Raw genomic sequence first — 17,824 nt, 5'->3', positions numbered from 1 at the left:
TTCGGGAAACAAATTGAGAAAATATTAATGTCCGGTATTTTCTAAATAAGATGTAATGTTGATTGTGATGTAATGTCAAGTGTGTCCGGTATTTTTGTTGAAACCATTTGGTAACCCTAGTTAAGGGTGTTCAACTTTACCTGGGAGTGAACATGTCAAATAATTAACAAGTGTGTTCTTTCTTTCAAAATGTTAAAACTCAATGTTAAGACTAATTAACGTGTTTTAGAACAGTCTGACTAAAAGTCCCTTTCCCTCTCAAATACTCAGCTTTCACGCTCTCTGCTTTTATAATGTCGCTATTTCACTAGCTTGCCAGTCATCACAGTCTTTCACACTTAGACAGAACTAAACCTCTAATGTAGAAAACAAATGGAGGGGGAGGATAAACCCTTCAGAATTGACCAAACTGATTTACATTTTTTTTTAAAGTTTTTGGGATTTCTTTGAACATCACAGGCCAAAAATGGCTCCAGCCGAGATCTCCCAAATACCCACATCTGTAGATCACTTTCAAGAAACAGGACTGATGCCAAAACCTTATTAACAAATCACTTTCTGAGACTAAACCAAAGCAAAGACTGTGCCACACTGCTCTTAGGCACAGATGAGTAGCTACCAAGGGAAACAGCTCAATGACTGATCCATAAATCTCTAAAGACTTTCCAGTGAGTTAAAACTGACTCAGCTAGCCTCAGAGGACAGCTTTAGATTGAAAGATAAAAATAAAATGCATTTTTTTAAAGCCAGACCAAGAGTGATTGTTCATGATTCAGACAAAGTCCGCATTATTGCTCTTGTTTGCAGTCACAACTCTTGTTGTAATTAAAGCTTGCTCAACACTACCAACGTATGTCAGCATAACTATGTCGCTCAGGGGTATGGGAAAAAAAATCTGTACTTTTGAGTAATGTAGTTATACTGATATAACCCCTAGTATAGATTTGATGTGTCAACATGGGGGCTTCCTACACCAATGGGAGCAGCGTTTCCATCTGCATAGGTAATATGTTCACTATGTGCTACAGAGCATGGCTGTGGCTCTGTAAGAGTAGCTAAGCACTCACACTACCCATCTTCCCCACCACACTCTAACTCATTTTACTTGCAATTACATCACAAAGAGAAAGAGAATCACATGCACAGTAATAGCTCCCTTTTCTTGTTAATTAAATAGCCTGTGGACAGAAGCTGGCTTACTAAAATACTTTCATGGAAAGTAATATACTCCCTGCTTCTTATCCTAACTGGATTAGGAAGAATGAATGAGCATATCTGTAAGTACAGCTGTTCTTCTTTGTGTTGACTGCAGGAAGTACAGAGGAGTATCCAAATCCCAATAGGGCCCAAGTAAAATGATGACAAAGATATTTACTCATACCGATTACAGTAATAACACAGAAGCATGCACTAAGCACCTTTTCTTAGAACCTATTTGCAGTTGAAAAAATGTGTACTTTTTCTTTATTGATGCCATTTCAATGACAAAAGCTAAAACTATAACTAGAACACAGGTGTTTTTACCTATATGTTTTCTAACCTAAAGCTGCAGCGCTAGAAACAAGAGACAAATCTATTTTCTAGTCTGTTTACTTTGTGTGTTTGACATTACTTTGTTTATTGTCAGTTTCACTGTTTCTTATTTTGTGGGAGTGTTTCACTGTTTCTCTTTCACACAGCATCCAGGAAGGAAAAAAATAATAAAAGAAGGAAAAGCGATTGAGACACGATAAAAATTGTAGGGGATAAGTGGCAAGCACAGTACCTGAGGCCATTTGGAAATGGATTAGATTTCCTGTATATGATGTCTCTTCAAGGACAACCTTCATCAGACAGATGGTATTCTTTGCTTTTGCTAGACCTTTCAGAAATTGCTTTAGACACTTCAGTATATTGTATACGTGCATACCAGGGATGTTAAAAATCATTTAATATGGTAAGCGAGTAACTGCTAAAAATCTTAGCAGTTACAGTTACATGCACTGCAGACTCTACAGTATAAAGCCCCTGCTGGCCCAGCTCCCGGGGAGGCGGCTTCACTGCCAGTGGAGCCTGCAATCCTTGCCCACCTGACTCCTGGAGAGGAGGCTTTGCTGCCCCGGCACAGCAAAGCCGCCTCCCTGGGAGCTAGATATCATTACCCGATAAGCATCAGTTTATCAGTTAAACAGTTAATCGAGTAAACTCCAACATCCCTAGTACATGCATAGCATATTTCATCTAAGATTCTCAAATTGCTTTACAAGTTTTAATTATGAGATTTCATGTTACTTAAACCAAGCTATCAAGAAAATAGACGTCTCCACTCTCTCTCTTTTGAGGTATCTTGGGATGTTTCTTATAACAATAACTAGTATTTTCAGTCAGAGGCAATTTTTAAATTGATGTTATCCTTTTAATCTTCACATTGTCCGCAAACTGGAATTTGTGAACAATTCTGGCTGTCACTGATTAACTAAATGTGCTGAGGTTTAGTAAACTATAAAATGATAGGACAACTCATAATTATACTCATTTTACAGATTAGCAAACCAATACAATGAGAAGTGTAGTCATTTAGTTAAATAGTAGCAGTCAAGATTATTATTCACATATTCCAATTTACCACAGTTATCTTTTTTCTCTCATGACCCCCAAATCCCAAAATCTTTTGCATTCTGTTTCAGCAGACTCCTCCACACTGCACTGTAATAAATCATAAATGTAATATTTGAAAATGCATTGCTCAATATACAACAAAAACAGTTATTTACATTTGATACTTTTACATTACAAACCATTTTTTATTATTTATTGAATGTATTATTAATAAGTAATAATAATAATATTGAATGTATTATTAAAACATGGTAAGAGCTGCAATTATAAACCAGGACTCTACTGTACTAGGCACTGTACAAACAGAGACCATCCCTGCTCCCAAAGAGTATGCAATTTAAGTGTAATGTATTCATTCTTACTGCAATTTTAATTAATTGGACATTTTCCCCAGAGTATTCTTTACTAATAGGATAATTAAATAAACCTAATTACTGGAGCTAATTATATTCAGAAAGTTATTTTCATCACTACAAGGGCAGAACTATTATTAAAATGCAAATTCAGTTACTATTCTTTTCCCTCCGCCATGCTTTCTTTTCTATCTGTCTTAGGTACTGATATTAGGGATGTGAAAGTGCAACCATGTACACAGTTAACAAATAAGTCTGAGCTCAGCAGTTAACCTTCACAACTACACACAGGCTCCCCACAGGCACCAGCTTAGCTCACCCCACATGTAACCATGTAACCACTGAAAATTACAGTGGTTACACAGGTAATTAATTAAAAGCCTTTTTAACATCCTTGGAGCTGGTGGCCATAGATCAGCAGCTGCTGGATGGGAGGTAGGAGAGGAAACTACTATAAATACAAACACTGACAATTCATGATAGGGGGCTGAGGGGCCATTTGTCCCTCCCCCAATGCTGTTGGCTGGAGGGGCAAGGGGCCAGAGTGTCTAATTAGTGGCCCAGTGGGATTAGCGGGGGGCCTGGTGCCCATAGCATGAGTCTGCTCCCCATACTCTCTGGCAGTGGCAACTGGAACAACACCACTCCACTCTCCCCATTGCAGGCCAGTAACACTCATGAGAGTGGGGCGAGATGACACTGCACTCACCGGTGGGAAGTGCAGCAACATTACAGGGGCATGTATACTCTGGAATGTTCCACGAAGCCTTATGTTTATGTCACAGCATAGCACTGAAAACAACACTAATGCCTTAAAAGGCAGGGCTCTGATTATGTACAAGAGAATGGCACCAAAGGGTTTAATTCATTTATTACCATGATCACTAGATTTGGCAAACTGGATTGGTTTGGCTGGGCCACCTAGAATCCCGCCAGTAACCCAAAAAAGAAACTCACATCCTTTTTTCAAATAGCCCAAGATCCCTTTTCTTGGCCCTAACCTTGAACGATCCTTGCTTCGTGGGAACAGGGTTTAAACATCACACACAATCAGCATGGCTCATAGTCTAAATTCTTCCTAGATTTACCTCCTCTTTCCCCGACCCTATTCAAGACGTGGACAGATGCTCAGGAAGGACCAAAGGTTTAACCGATTAACTGGGATTTTACATCCCTAGTTGGGAAGCTGGTTCTCATCTCTTCCACTAGCACAGATTTCCACTAACTCCTCTGACTGGGTTTTAAATTATTCCCGGTACAGACTAACTCAGCTCCCCTCTGAAGCTTTTCCACTGAGCCTGCTGCTTGTGTGGCCCTGGTGAAGGCAGAGGGCAGAAGGGAGAGGCTCCTTCTGTCAGATCTGCCCGCAGGTCACCTCGCCCCCGCCCCGGGCCGGCGGCCCCAGACTCCAGCACAAGGGAGTCAGACCGAGCACCTCACTGGCGGGAGGTGACCCGTGTGTTGAAATAAGTAACCCCGGGGACTCACAGCTGAGGGACGCGCCTGCAGCGGCCAGAGCCGCACCCGGGACTCGAACCTGGCCCGGGCACTTCCACACACCGACCGGCCCCACGACACGCACACGGGGCGGCCTCCAGCCGGCCAGGCTCTGGGCTCCTCCGGCCCCTCGGCGGTGCGCAGCGCTGCCCGGGTCCCCCCGGCAGGGACACAGCCCCGCTCGCGTTTCCACGGGTGTCGCGGCGCGGCTACTTCGGAGCGCGCCTGAGGGCAGGGCCGGCGCGGCGAGCCAGGGCGCCCTGTCCCGCCCGCCCCGGCCCGGCCGAGCCCCGCACGCTGCCCCTGCCGACCCCATCCCGGGGGGCGCGGCCCGCTCTCCGTTACCTGCCCGTCATGGCGGCCCCTGGCCCGGCCGCCGGACCCAGCGCCTGCCCCTGTCACCGGCCGGAGGAGCGAGAGCCGGCGGCCAGCCCTGCAGAAACCCCGCCCCGCCCGGCGGCGGCCTCCCTCGGCCCCTCCTGGAGCCCCCCGTGGGCGGGAGCCGCCCCGCTGGCTCCGGGCAGCCCCGCCGGCCCCGCACATACATTTCCTAGAAAGGGAATGAAATGAGGAGACGGCGGGGGCTGAGCCCGCCTCCGGGGAGAAGGGGAGGCGCCCCCAGGACCAGCCCACCCCCAGGATAAAGAGCTTCCCCGGGGAACATCCCTCCAGGAGCTTCCCCGGGGAACATCCCTCCAGGAGCCAGCTCAATCCCCCGGGGAGACGCCCCCCAGGAATCAACACCCCGCCCCAAGGCATCCCTCGGGAACCAGCCACCCCAGGGAGCAACTCAAGTGAAGATTTGCCCCCAGTCACCCCAGGGAGCAACTCAAGTGAAGATTTGCCCCCAGTCACCCCAGGAATCAAACCCCCTCCTATGGCAGGCGCATCTCCAGGCTCAACCCCTCTCCCCATGGGGGAAGAATCTGGAACACAAACCCACAGCACGTCCCAGAGATCAAACTGCTTCCCCCCCCCCCAGCACACACTCTTCTCAGTGAGAAGGCTTCTCTCCCCAGCCTGGAACAGCGGCTCCCCCATCCAACTCCATTCAAGCCTGACCTAGCACTACTGGCCCAGGAAAATATAGCCCACGTCAGGGGGGAGGGAGGGGAGGGTGGAGATCTTCCCACATGCACCCCAGGATGCTAAGCACAGAGTCAGTTTCCAAACTGTACTCCATGACAATCATCTACATTTAATGGCCTGAGGGGTTTGAGAACCCCGCACTAGGAGGGCTGTGAGGGGATTTTGCCCTTCTAGAACCAAATAATTGGAAAGCAGGCAGAGTCTACCAGCTGCCATAATCCCAATTCCCTCCTCCAAGAAGTCACACTTTTTTTTTTTTCCAAATCAACTGATGCCACATGAAAGGAATTGCTATGCCAACAGGGATAATGACAGAGGCTCCCCTCCAAAGCTGCACGCTTAACTTGCAAGTCTCCCGACTCCATTGGGCAACTCTGAGCATCTGTGTGGGGAATGCTGATTTGATAGCATTTTACATTCTCCATAGAGGTAATTGGATCCGTACAGTGTTTTCTCCAAGAATGGAAAATAGAGGGAGGTGTTTGAATTTACAAGGAGGATTGAAAAGCTATTACATTGGCAACACCGCATATAGTTAGTTGATCACTGGGAGGAGGGATGGGAGAGTTCAGAGGAGGGTAGGGAAATGAGGTCCACAAAAATAAAGAGGAAACTGAGGGCTCCTCCACCCGGAGTGTGGCCCTTCAGGGGTGCACAGCACTGCCCTGCCTGGGTCCTACCAGCCCAATCACTGATGCTACTCCACTCCAGCCTCTCAGGGAGCTAACACCCCCACACCTCAGCAGGCAGGGAAATAGTCCTGCTTCCTACACTTTTACACAGGTACTTCAGGTAAGCTACCTCAGAGCGACCCTCTGGGCAGAATCGGACTGGTAGCTCATACAGGGGTGGAGGTGGGCAGTGGTGGTATGAAAGGCAGCAAGCCAGGGCGCCCTGTCCCATTTCCCCAGAGCTAAGTTACATTGGCAAACAGCTGCCACTGTAATTAAATCACTTTTGTATGTCCACACTATGCTCTTTGTGCTGGCAGTTTGCTGACAGTGACTGCATCAATGCAAAGAACAGTGTGCCACGGGTATCTATTTCATTGTACAACTCACCACCAGCGTGGTGTTTTCAGAAGGTTTTGCAATGTCTCAATATCCCATAATGCAATGTTCTCCATCCCATCTCATCTGCATTTCATAATGTTTTGCACTTTTCCAAATACATGCATGTGTCCTCGCTGTCCACCATCTGTGTCAGAAGCATGGATCCTGCAGAGCGTTGCACTGTTATGATGAGATTGCAGGCAAAGGGCATCAGATCCTGCACTATTGTTGCAGAGCCACCTGAGGAGCCACAGACACCATGATAATTCCATAGACACTTCTTAGACAATTGCTGCGGGACATAAAAAGAGACCAATCAAAGTTCATTGGCATTCAAGGAGCAGCTTCAGATGGTGGAGCACTGGTTCTGGACCCCAGAAACAAGCACCTACAGATGGGACCACATCATTATGAAGGATTGAGGTGATGAGCAGACACTGCAGAACACTGGATGCACAAGGCCCCAGTCCTAGATGTGTGTGCCAACCTTGCCCCGGCCCTCCATTGCAGTGACACAGCTACAGGTGGGACTGAGTGGGCTGTGGGGGATTTCTTTCCACCCAGGCCCGCCTGGCAAACCAACCAGGGAAAGGGACCTGGGTGCCAGCACTTGCTCCCCTCCACTTCGGCTGGACAGTGGTGCCAGGGCTTGCCTGCTCCCCTGCACTCCAGCCAGGCAGCAGGATATCAGCTGAATGTGCCTTCAGCTATTTGAAAGGTTGCTGGTGCTGTCTATTCACAAGGTTGGACTTCAGTAAGAAAAATATCACAATGGTTCTAGCTGCCTCCTGTGCCCTGCATAATATCTGTGAAGCAAAGGGGGAAAAGTTTCCATGGGACAAAGGCAGACCAGTTATCTGCTGATTTTGAGTAGCTGGATACCAGAGCTACAAAAAGAGTTTAACGTGAAGCTATCCAGCTCAAAGAGGCTATGAAAAACCCTTTCACTAGTGGGCCACAGTGATGCATGTTGCAGTAGTGTACTCTACTTGGCATTGCTCTTTTGCACCCTCATATGAACCTTCTAATGAGTACTCTGTGTGTAGTAATATCACATTGCAAATGCACATATTGCTGTTTTCTGTGAATAACATCAGCCCCAGCCTACATGTGTTGTGAATTGATAAAGATGAAATAAGTTTCCAGAAATGAACTTTGATTCCAGACAAATGCAGACACATTTATAACTGAATAAAGCACAATAGATAGAGGAAAGAATTTTCACAGGGAAAAACAATCATTTTGATTTCAGAAATGTACACCAACCATGTCTTTCGCAGGTCAGTGTATGTTTGACTGTGACTGTGTATTCCTTCCCCTCATCCCTCTCCACAGTAGTACAGTGACCCACAAAGCCAGATGGAATGTGTCAGGGAGGAGGATGGAGGGACGTCCCAGAATGCAGTTTTCTATGGGCTGCAGAAGGAAGCAAGCATGGAAATGTGCACTTGAAAAGTCAACAAGAATCTGCAGCTTATCTGTTTGCTGCTTGAGAAGCACTAGCATCTCTTGCTCTTTGTCCCCCTTTTTCCTGTTACTTTCTCCTCTCTGCACTGTCCCTGGCCATGCTGTCTGTGAGGATGATCCTCCAAGCCCTGTGGCGTGGTATCCAAAGCAGCAGAGGCTTGCGGGATCTCTTTTAACATATCCCACATCCTCTCCCTTCATCTTCTTGTCTAGCTGCATTGCTTTGCTGGTGTGAATGGAGACCCTCAAAGTCAAGGCCCTATTTCCAGTTGCAAAAGATACAGTGGAGAGAGGTTATATTGTGAGTGCGTTCACTAGTTAAATGAAAACTTGGGATACTGAACTCACTCTCCTTTATTCACACAAGTTGCAAGCACCACCTGCTCACTTCCAGTGATTCGCAGAGCATGGTCCATCCATGATGAGTATGGCCCTGAGTGCCTGTCAGTGTTCAGGAAGTAAAAAGGATAGCTCACAGGCATGAGCCTACTATGCAGATGGAGCAACTGAACTGAATACTGGAACTGTTTTCTATAGGAACTGGTGACTTTAGCCGATATCTCACACCTGAGGGCTACTGAGTCTGAAAGGGAACTGCTCCTGAAGGCATCCAGCTGCAGACTGGGGCTATAGGCTGCTAGCCTGTATGTTTCAAGGATGCCTGTTGAAGTAATTTCTGGGTGAGATAGGAAAACAGACCTCTATAGAGGATTCACTGGATATCCTGGAGCACATAAACAAGCTGGTCCAAAGCAGGGATAGTTGTGTTCAAGTATCTAAAATGGTGTTACAAGGAGGGAGAAAAATTGTTCTCCTTTGCCTCTGACGATAGACTCATAGACTCATAGGCTGTGTCTAGACTGGCCAGTTTTTCCAGAAAATCAGCCGCTTTTCTGGAAAAACTTGCCAGCTGTCTACACTGGCCACTTGAATTTCCGCAAAAGCACTGACTTCCTACTGTAAGAAATCAGTGCTTTTTGCGGAAATACTATGCTGCTCCCGTTCGGGCAAAAGTCCAGATTTGTTTTCCGCAAAAAAGCCCCGATCGCGAAAATGGCGATCGGGGCTTTTTTGCGGAAAAGCGCATCTAGATTGGCTACATTGTAGCACTGTAGATAGTGCTACATTGTCCTGCATTTTGCTTCAGCTACCCCAGACTAACACGGCTACATTATTTGATCTGAGGAAGTGGGTCTGGCCCACGAAAGCTCATCATCTAATAAACCATCTTGTTAGTCTTTAAAGTGCTACATTGTCCTGCATTTTGCTTCAGCTACCCCAGACTAACACGGCTACATTTCTATCACTATTCTAGATTGGCACGGACGCTTTTCCACAAAAGCGCATTGTTATAACACAAACTCCGCGCCAATCTAGACGCTCTTTTCTGAAAATGCTTTTAATGGAAAACTTTTCCGTTAAAAGCATTTCCGGAAAATCATGCCAGTCTAGATGTAGCCATAGGGTGCGTCTAGACTGGCAACCTACCCAGCTTTGTATCATCTGCAAACTTAATAAGCATACTCTCTATGCCAATATCTAAATCGTTGATGAAGATATTGAAAAGAATCAGTCCCAAAACAGAACTCCCTTCCAGCAATACTCTGAACTAATAACCACTCTCTGAGAAAGATTATCCAGCCAGTTATGCACCCACCTTAAAGTAGCCCCATCTAGGTTGAATTTCCCTAGTTTATTAATAAGAATGTCATGCAAGACCACATCAAATGCTTTACTAAAGTCTAGGTTAGGGATGTAATAGCATGGTCGATTAAGCAAAAATTTATAGGTTAATGCTATAGATTACACATATTCCCCCCTCCCCTGCCAATAATTTTTTTAGCAGGCTAGCCAGCAGCCCAGCTCAGTCCTGGCTTGCACTGGGTCCTGGACCTACCTCCACTGTGGCTCTGCATTTAAAGTGTATTAGGAGCCAAGCAGGCAGGCTGTCTGGCTCAGTTCTGGCTCATGCCGGGTCTGGGAGGTCAGACCACTTACCCCTGGACAGGCGCTGCCAGGGACTAGAGAATAGTCGACTAACCAATAAGAATTAATGAGGTTAATCGACTGTTCAATTAATATTGGTTAACCAATATTTAACCACATCCACTGCTTCTCCCTTATCCACAGGACTTATCTTATCAAAGAAAGTTACCAGATTGGTTTGCTGTGGCTTGTTCTTTATAAATCCATGCTGGCTGTTACCTATCACCTTATTATCTTCAAGAGGTTTGCAGATGAATTCCTTAATTGCTTGCTCCATTATCTTCCCTGGCATGGACCTTAAACTGACTAGTCTGTAGTTTCCTGGGTTGTTTTTATTTCCTTTTTTATAGATGGGCACTATATTTCCCCTTTCCAGTCTTCTGGAATCTCTCCTGACTTCTATGATTTTTCAAAGATGTGTAGCCCAGCAAGTGGTTTGTCTATCATGTCAACCCTAAAGGTGGTAATTAGAAATTAACACGTAATCTTAGATCAAGCAACAAATTATAGCTAAGGGCTCAGCTACCTCCTGTGTCAGTTCCTTGAGTGTTCTAGGATGCAGTTCATGGGGGAGTGCCTCCTAAGTATCCAGGGGACTCACAGGGATGGTTGAGGGCAGAGGGGCATGTTTGTATAATTTTTGGAGGTACAGGCAGCCCCCAACTTGCGACACGATCAGTTCCTGGGGAAGTGTCGCAATTCAGGGGCATCATGACTCGAATCCTCATTTATGATAGGTGTTGTGCACCATCGTAAATGCAGGCCGAGGACATAAGTTGGGGGGGGGGGGTTCAGCCCCTTTTGCACTTAGAACCATTTTTGTAAGTGCAGGGGGTCACAACTCGGGCAGCCACATCTCGGAGGTTTCCTGCACCTAGAATGGATCCAAGTCCTGTTCCACTTGACCCTGCCTTGTAAGAGTCAGGGAGCGAGGGTCTCTGGGATGGGATGGTGGGTTGGGGCCCGGGCGGAGGGCTGGGCTGCAGGATGCGCGCTCCAGGCGAGAGGTTTGGAGCTGGGAGAAGCGCTACACGCTCTGGATTTCAGGTCTTGTTTTTTTCACCATTTGGCAAAATCCCAGCGTCCCTCTGGCTGAACTAGGCCTGGCTACGCGGGAGCGACACGTGCCCGAGCGCTCTTCTGCGGTTCCTCCCGCCCCCCGGCAGCGAGCAGCCCAGAGACCCGCCCTTTGAGTGTGACAGAAAAACGGGGCGGGGCGGGGCACTGCTGGCCCCGCCCGCGCAACGGCCACACCCAAGAGGCCGAGAGAAGCGCAGGGCGCGCGCGGTAACGGGAGGGGCCTTGGCAGCACGCGCTGAACTCCCCCCTAGGAACTAGCCCCCACCTCTCAGTTTTAGGCCATTTCACTGGGCAGCGAGAAAAGTCATGTGACTGGGCGGGACATGTGACATCATAACGCGCTTTAAGGCGCGTCCCTCTCTCCTCCTCCCCCCATGCTCGTAACCCGGATGTAGTCGCGCTTCTTTGAGGGCGGCGAACAGCAACCTGTTCCCCCCCAGCGCCAGCGTTCACATCCGGGTCTCCCCGCCCCAAGATGGCGGACCTGAACCGGCAGTTGCAGGAGTACCTCGCTCAGTCTAAGGCCGCCGGCGGCCCCGGCCCGGCCGCCCCGAGTTCCTCGCGGCCGGCGCCGGACGCGGCCGATGCCGAAGGCGGGACGTGGCTGGACCGGCTGAGCCCCTTCTTCGCGGGCCGCGCTGCCTCCGCCGCCCCGGCGGCCGGCCCGTGGCCCTGGGCGGCCGAGCCGGACCCGTGGCTGCCGGGGCTGTCGCGCTGGCAGCGGCTGGTGGGGAGCGGGCTGTGCCTGGCGCTGGCCGCGCTCTGCTTCGGCCTGGCCGCGCTCTACGCGCCGCTGCTGCTGCTCCGCGCCCGCAAGTTCGCGCTGCTCTGGTCGCTGGGCTCGGCCTTCGCGCTGGGCGCCGCCGGCTTCCTGCGGGGCCCGAGCCGCCTCCTGCGGGAGCCCAGCCGCGGCTCCCTGCTCTACGTGGGCGCGCTGGCCTTCACCCTCTACGCCGCGCTCGGCCTGCGCAGCACCCTGCTCACCGCGCTCGGCGCCGCCGCCCAGCTCGCCGCCATCGCCGGCTGCCTGCTCGCCCTGCTGCCCGGGGGCTCCGCCGGCCTGCGCTACCTGAGCGGCCTCCTGGGCGGCTTCGTGCGGCGCCGCGTCTCCAAAGCGCTGCCCGTGTGAGGGGGCGCCGAGCAGACCCGGGGGGGGGACCAGCAGAGCCTCCCCGCCCCAGGAAGGATCTTTGCTGCTGTCTCGTGAGGCTGATCGTCCATGGCGGAGGAGCCAGTTCCCTGGCTGGGCAACGGCCGTTCCGAACGCAGGGCCCTGGGCCACAAGCCGCCAGGGTCCCAGCTCGTGAGGCTGCCTCCGCAGGGGGGGGTGTGTCATGTTGCTCTGGCGGGGGGGAGCGGCCCCAGCTGGCTCTGACACAGCCTGTGTCCCCTCCCCAACACTCCTGGCCCTGTTTAAAGGCAGGTTCCTCCTGCGCACCCAGCTTGCTGTGGCGAGGGAGGCACTTGGAAACTTTGTATCTCCTCAGGAGAGACATGAACAGCGCAAGGACACTTGGCTGTACCTGAGAAGGCCTACAGGGGAAAGGCTGGGAAAAAGTTAGACTTGTCAGTGAACCAGAGTGAAACCTGCCAAAGAAGAAAAAAAAAATCTTCCCTCTTCTCCAAGGACCAATGTGGATTGAGCTGTGGAACAGTTTTTCTCTCCTGTCTTTGATCAGTGCAACTAAAATCCTAAAACTGCATGTGTGGTGATAGTTAAAACAAGGCCCAGAAATGTACTTAGGATGGCACAGAAGCTGTAATAGCTTCTCAGAAAAGGTTTTGCCTGATCAGTGCAAAGTGAGCTTTATAAACAGTATCCTGGAGTCTGTTCTGTGCCATATGTGGCAGGATTACCAAATTTCTACATCAAGAATTAGGGCTAAGTGGCCAATTCAGTGAGAGTAAGAATATTGAGCCAAGAGTATTGTCAGTCCTAGAGTGTACCCTTAGTATAAAAACATCTATATTTCTGAACCTTGCAGATCCATCCAGCTTGGGATGTGCTGATGCCAGGTGCTTCCATAGGAAAACTTGGGTACAAATATTCATTTAATAATAAACTGGCTGTGTGTGTATTGTTTGAGTTTCATGTATATAGTCCAAACTGCCTCACCCCTCCATGTTGGGACAAAAGTTAGGTTTCTTTTTAAATACTGAAGCAAAATGCAGGACAATGTAGCACTTTAAAGACTAACAAGATGGTATATTAGATGATGAGCTTTCGTGGGCCAGACCCACTTCCTCAGATCAAATAGTGGAAGAAAATAGTCACAACCATATATACCAAAGGATACAATTTAAAAAAATGAACACATGAAAAGGACAAATCACATTTCAGAACAGGAGGGGGATGCACAAGATGTTTTATGTTCTGAAATGTGATTTGTCCTTTTCATATGTGTTCATTTTTTAAAATTGTATCCTTTGGTATATATGGTTATGACTTTTCTTCCACTATTTGATCTGAGGAAGTGGGTCTGGCCCACGAAAGCGCATCATCTAATATACCATCTTGTTAAAGTGCTACATTGTCCTGCATTTTGCTTCAGCTACCCCAGACTAACACGGCTACATCTCTATCACTTTTTTAAATACTGTAATTAATAATCTTATTTTTCCTAGCATAAGCACTACCTTAACAGTTGGCAACATTTTATGCACCCCAACAAATTTTGTGTGAATTTATTAATACTTGTGCACTTTAGAAATCACACACCTATAGTCTGCATTTTTGCTCTTGACCAGCCCATACAGTCATATTCAGTATTGATTGGATGAACATTTTTGAAGCAGTGGTTTTACTAATTAAAATCTGAAGCCCTAAGTGTTCTAATGCAAGTGTTCTTTCATGACTCCTTTACAATTGTATCGAGTTAAAGAAAGCATAGTGGTCCAAATGTAATTGCGGGGATCTTTGGTTTTTATAGGGTAGTTAGTGAATACTGACAATCCTGTTCCACTTAGCTATCCTTTAAAAAAACAAAAAAAATCCTTTAACGAGTAGCATTCCTGGAGGATGTGAACCACAAAGTCACTTCCTCTCACAGCAAGGGCAATACCTCTTTTACATAAATTATATGGAAAAAGACAGCACATCAGAGAATTTAGTTCTTAGCAGTTAGAAGACCAGAATGGTGCTACAGTAGCTTTGGCCTCCAAAAGGCTGGGTCAGTTCCTTAAATCCTTACTAAAGCAAATGATGGAGCCCATCAGTTCTAGAAGTTGAATAGGTAGTGTTTATTTAGCGATGATGCTTGCAGTCTGATCTTAAACAGGTTGACTAGTAGAAGTTGGATATATTGCAAAACACATACTTCAGTATTCTTATTAAATGTGGCTATTTTGGAAGATTCTTAAACTAGTCAGTAACTGCACAAATAAACAAATGCTTAACTTTCTGAATTGTACATATTTTTAATAAAATATATTTTTATACCCAGCATAATCTGGATGCACTAGTGGTCCAGTGTTTATTTTTTAAAATAGCACTGAATGTCTTCCTATTTTTACAGCTATGTTGGTTTTACAGCTAAGTCCAAAGCATCTATCTGCTTAGTGAGATTTACTCTTGGATGACATTATTTTTAAAAGTTTAATAAACAATGCTAGGGTAAGAGATCTTGATTTGGAAATGACAGGATCCTCAAGCCACTTGTGCTTGGCCACAAGCAGTTCCAGCCACTAATCATTTACTCTGCAAGCTACAATTGGATCTGCACAGATCCACTGAGTCACAGCAGAGCCTGGTTCTGTCTCTTGAGTGTTTTCTTCTCCCCTGCAAGAAGCAGAGCTGCTGTGCCTCTTCTGCTTATAGATTTACCCTTAAGTTTAACAGGGCTTTCTTGTACCTATTGTCACATCCATATGGTCTTTCTGAAGTGAACTCAAAGCTGTGAGGTTTGAGGACAAGAGTTTCACAAAATCCAGTATGGGGAAGAAAGCAGGGTTTTAGGTTAAAAGGGACCAGCAGAAGGAAAACAAGTTCTGGCCTCATAAAGCAGTAGCAGGGAATGTTTTTTGGGTTGGGGGCTGCTCAAGAGTAACAAAAAAACCCACCCCCTGACATGTTCCCTGTCTGAAAAGACAACATTCTGCAAGTTCCCCTTGCTCATTCTGGGAGCCAAAAATGAGGGGTTCAGTGTGAGAGGGGGCTGCTGGGAAGTGGGCTTGAAGTATGAGGTCTGGGAAGGAGGGCACATCTATGCTTGCTTTCACTTTTGAAAGATGTAAATTTAGCACAAATTTGCATGTCTTTCAAAAGTGAAAGCAAGCCTAGACTGCCTGGAGGCTGTGGAGGGAGCCTGGGAAAGCAGTCAGAGGCCCGCATAGGCTTTGGGTGGGGGTGGAGTGGGTGCAGGTAATGGTGTGCTTACCTGGCATAGCTCCCTTGGGAAGGGACACATGGCTCCTTGTCCCCCAGGGCTCCAATGTGCTGCCCCCTGCTATTCCTATTGGCTGCAATTACAGCCAATGGGAACAGCAGAAGGAAAAGCCTCCTGCCAGCCATGTGCCCAGGGAGAGGAACACAGTCATTTCCTTCCCTTGCCAGGCAGAGCCTTTCAGTGAGATCTGGCTTGCCTGGCTTTGGCCTGGGAGGCTTGAGGCTCCCCCTACACTGGGGAAGCTGGCGATAGTATTTCAGCCTGGAGGAGTAGAGGGTGCAGGAGAAGGGGGACAAGGCTGGAGTACCAGCTTCCTGATGTCAGGCCTGAGCCAGGCAAGCAGAGGTCTCATCCAACCCCAGAGCTATAGGTTCCCCACCCCTGACGTAAAAGCAAGTTAAAAGTTTACCCCAATATTTAATGCTTTCCTGTTTGTGTGCTAGAGGAGTTGAGTTTTCTTCTAGCTATTTGAATTAAATTTGTATTTTTCTCAGCATTACATCCTAACAGATCTAGGCTCTATCTTGAGCTATATAAATTCATTTACAAGGTAAGCTAAGAACTTACAAGTCCCCACAGGATATTAACCTATATTTTCAAACAAGGTGCTATCCTAATGCTAAGTCTGACTCAAGAAGAAACTGCTAAAGCAGTGTTTCCCAAAGTGGTCTGCAGATCCGCTCTAAGAAACCGGCTAACTGGCTGCTCCAGTCTGTTTATCAGCTCTGCAGCCACAGAGCCTCATGATTCCCACTGGCTCCAGTTTGCCATTTGCAGCCAAGGAGAGCTGCAGGGAACAGCTGCCCAGCCCACACCACTTCCCACAGCTCCTGCAAACAGCATCTAGGAATCACTTTGAGAAACACTGTGCTAAAGTGTTCTGGGCATGTAACTTCCTTAGGCCCTTTTCTGTCTTCAGCTCTAGTATAGTAACAGGCAGCAGATAAAGTTTACTTTAAAAATACTGGAGCATTCCTTACATGTCTGTCTGCGATGAAATTGTTAGGCAGTGTGCCAATTCACTACACTGTAGCTCAGTTTGTTGTTTTGTGCAGTAACAGCATAAATCTGAAGAGTACAGTTGCTGAGTAAGCAGGAATGTGAAGATGATAGCAATTCTTTATCCATGCTTTGTCTATTTTGAATGGAAATATCTTAGATCTTTCTTATACATAACCCAATTGGAACCTGGAGAGAGGAAGGCAACAGCAAACTAAGTGGGTGAAAGTTTGGCTATCACAACCCCACTCTCATTTAGAAAAGAGCCATTTACTCTTTCCTTATGGGTCTGTAAACTCAGCCCTTCACATGCTTTTCCTTAACATACTATTTTCCCTACATGGAACAGCTGAGGAAGGGGCTTATGGAAAAAATTACTAATGGCATTTTAATCATCCTTTTCATGCTTGCACTATTAGCCACCTTCCACACTAGATCCTCAGTTTTCTAGTGCTATAGAAGAGGATAGCGCCAGGTAATACTGATTTCTTAAATGATGTTTAGGGTATTTAGGTAGATAGCTCATATACTTTAGACAGCCTGGTGGGTGAAGCCAGATCTCAGATATGTTATGGTGACAACTGAACACCATTATTTGTAAGCAACTTTATTATGAAACTCATAATCAAATTAAATAAAAAGGTGTAATGTTGCAATGGCACTAAAAACCAATCCTGTAAAAAAATACTTTAAAATATTTAAAAAATCGGAGTGGCTCAGTGGTTTGCCTTTTCTAAATATTCAGAACACACCAACTTGTAGGTTAGTGGCCATTTCCTATATGGTGCCTTGTGTACATTACTGTAAAAAAGACTATACATTCCTGTTAAACTGCTGAAATTCTGCCACTTACAGTGTAAAACTAACATTACGGAGAACAAAGGACAGATCCCTATATGTAGGATGCTTGAATCAGTGTCGGTAGCAGGAACAGATGACTGAATGTGTAACCTAGATGAGGACTTCTGTTCATGCAATCTGTTGTTCAAAAGAAGCTCTCACAGCAGTCCACATTTTTGTCCTTTTAAAGAAAGTGGGAGGGGGAGCATTTGGGGTGTGTGTGTGTGTGTGTGTGTGTGTGTATTGGAGTCAATTCATCATAATTGATACATTTTTAATAACACATGAATATTGCTAAGAGTGTAAAAATAAAACATGATTAACCCCAAACTTATTATATGTAGGCATTAGGCACTGTACTAGAGAGACTTCTAGAGCTAATCCCTATGGTACCATGTACTTGACACATGTAAAGTCTATGGAAGATATTTTTCTGTAGTTAATTGAGAATGTAAAGAAAAAGAATTACACACTACAC

At 46.9% G+C, this 17,824-nt stretch overlaps 2 protein-coding genes across 5 annotated transcripts in view; one reads left to right on the top strand and one right to left on the bottom strand.

The window, feature by feature from the left end:
• LIMS2 (LIM zinc finger domain containing 2) overlaps nt 1–4,953 on the bottom strand; it is a 47,188-nt gene extending 42,235 nt beyond the window's left edge. Inside the window, exon 1 of one of the 4 annotated variants that reach the window (XM_075937442.2) lies at nt 4,794–4,953. In XM_075937442.2, coding sequence (XP_075793557.1) covers nt 4,794–4,804 — 11 coding nt within the window. In that variant the 5' untranslated portion in view covers nt 4,805–4,953. Of the gene's footprint in view, nt 1–4,439; nt 4,583–4,793 lie in introns of those variants that run through there. The other 3 variants (XM_075937441.2, XM_075937445.2, XM_075937444.2) reach the window with 3 other exon arrangements.
• Nucleotides 4,954–11,522: 6,569 nt separating this feature from the next.
• On the top strand, nt 11,523–12,916 carry SFT2D3 (SFT2 domain containing 3). Its single transcript, XM_075937446.2, has one exon. The coding sequence runs from the start codon at nt 11,598–11,600 to the stop codon at nt 12,249–12,251; it is 654 nt and encodes a 217-aa protein (XP_075793561.2). The 5' UTR covers nt 11,523–11,597; the 3' UTR covers nt 12,252–12,916.
• The last annotated feature ends 4,908 nt before the right edge of the window (nt 12,917–17,824 follow it).

The sequence above is a fragment of the Pelodiscus sinensis genome, chromosome 10, assembly GCF_052426305.1.
Source record: "Pelodiscus sinensis isolate ZL-2025 chromosome 10, ASM5242630v1, whole genome shotgun sequence".
Taxonomy (NCBI): domain Eukaryota; kingdom Metazoa; phylum Chordata; order Testudines; family Trionychidae; genus Pelodiscus; species Pelodiscus sinensis.
This window is presented reverse-complemented; position numbering and strand designations above follow the sequence as displayed.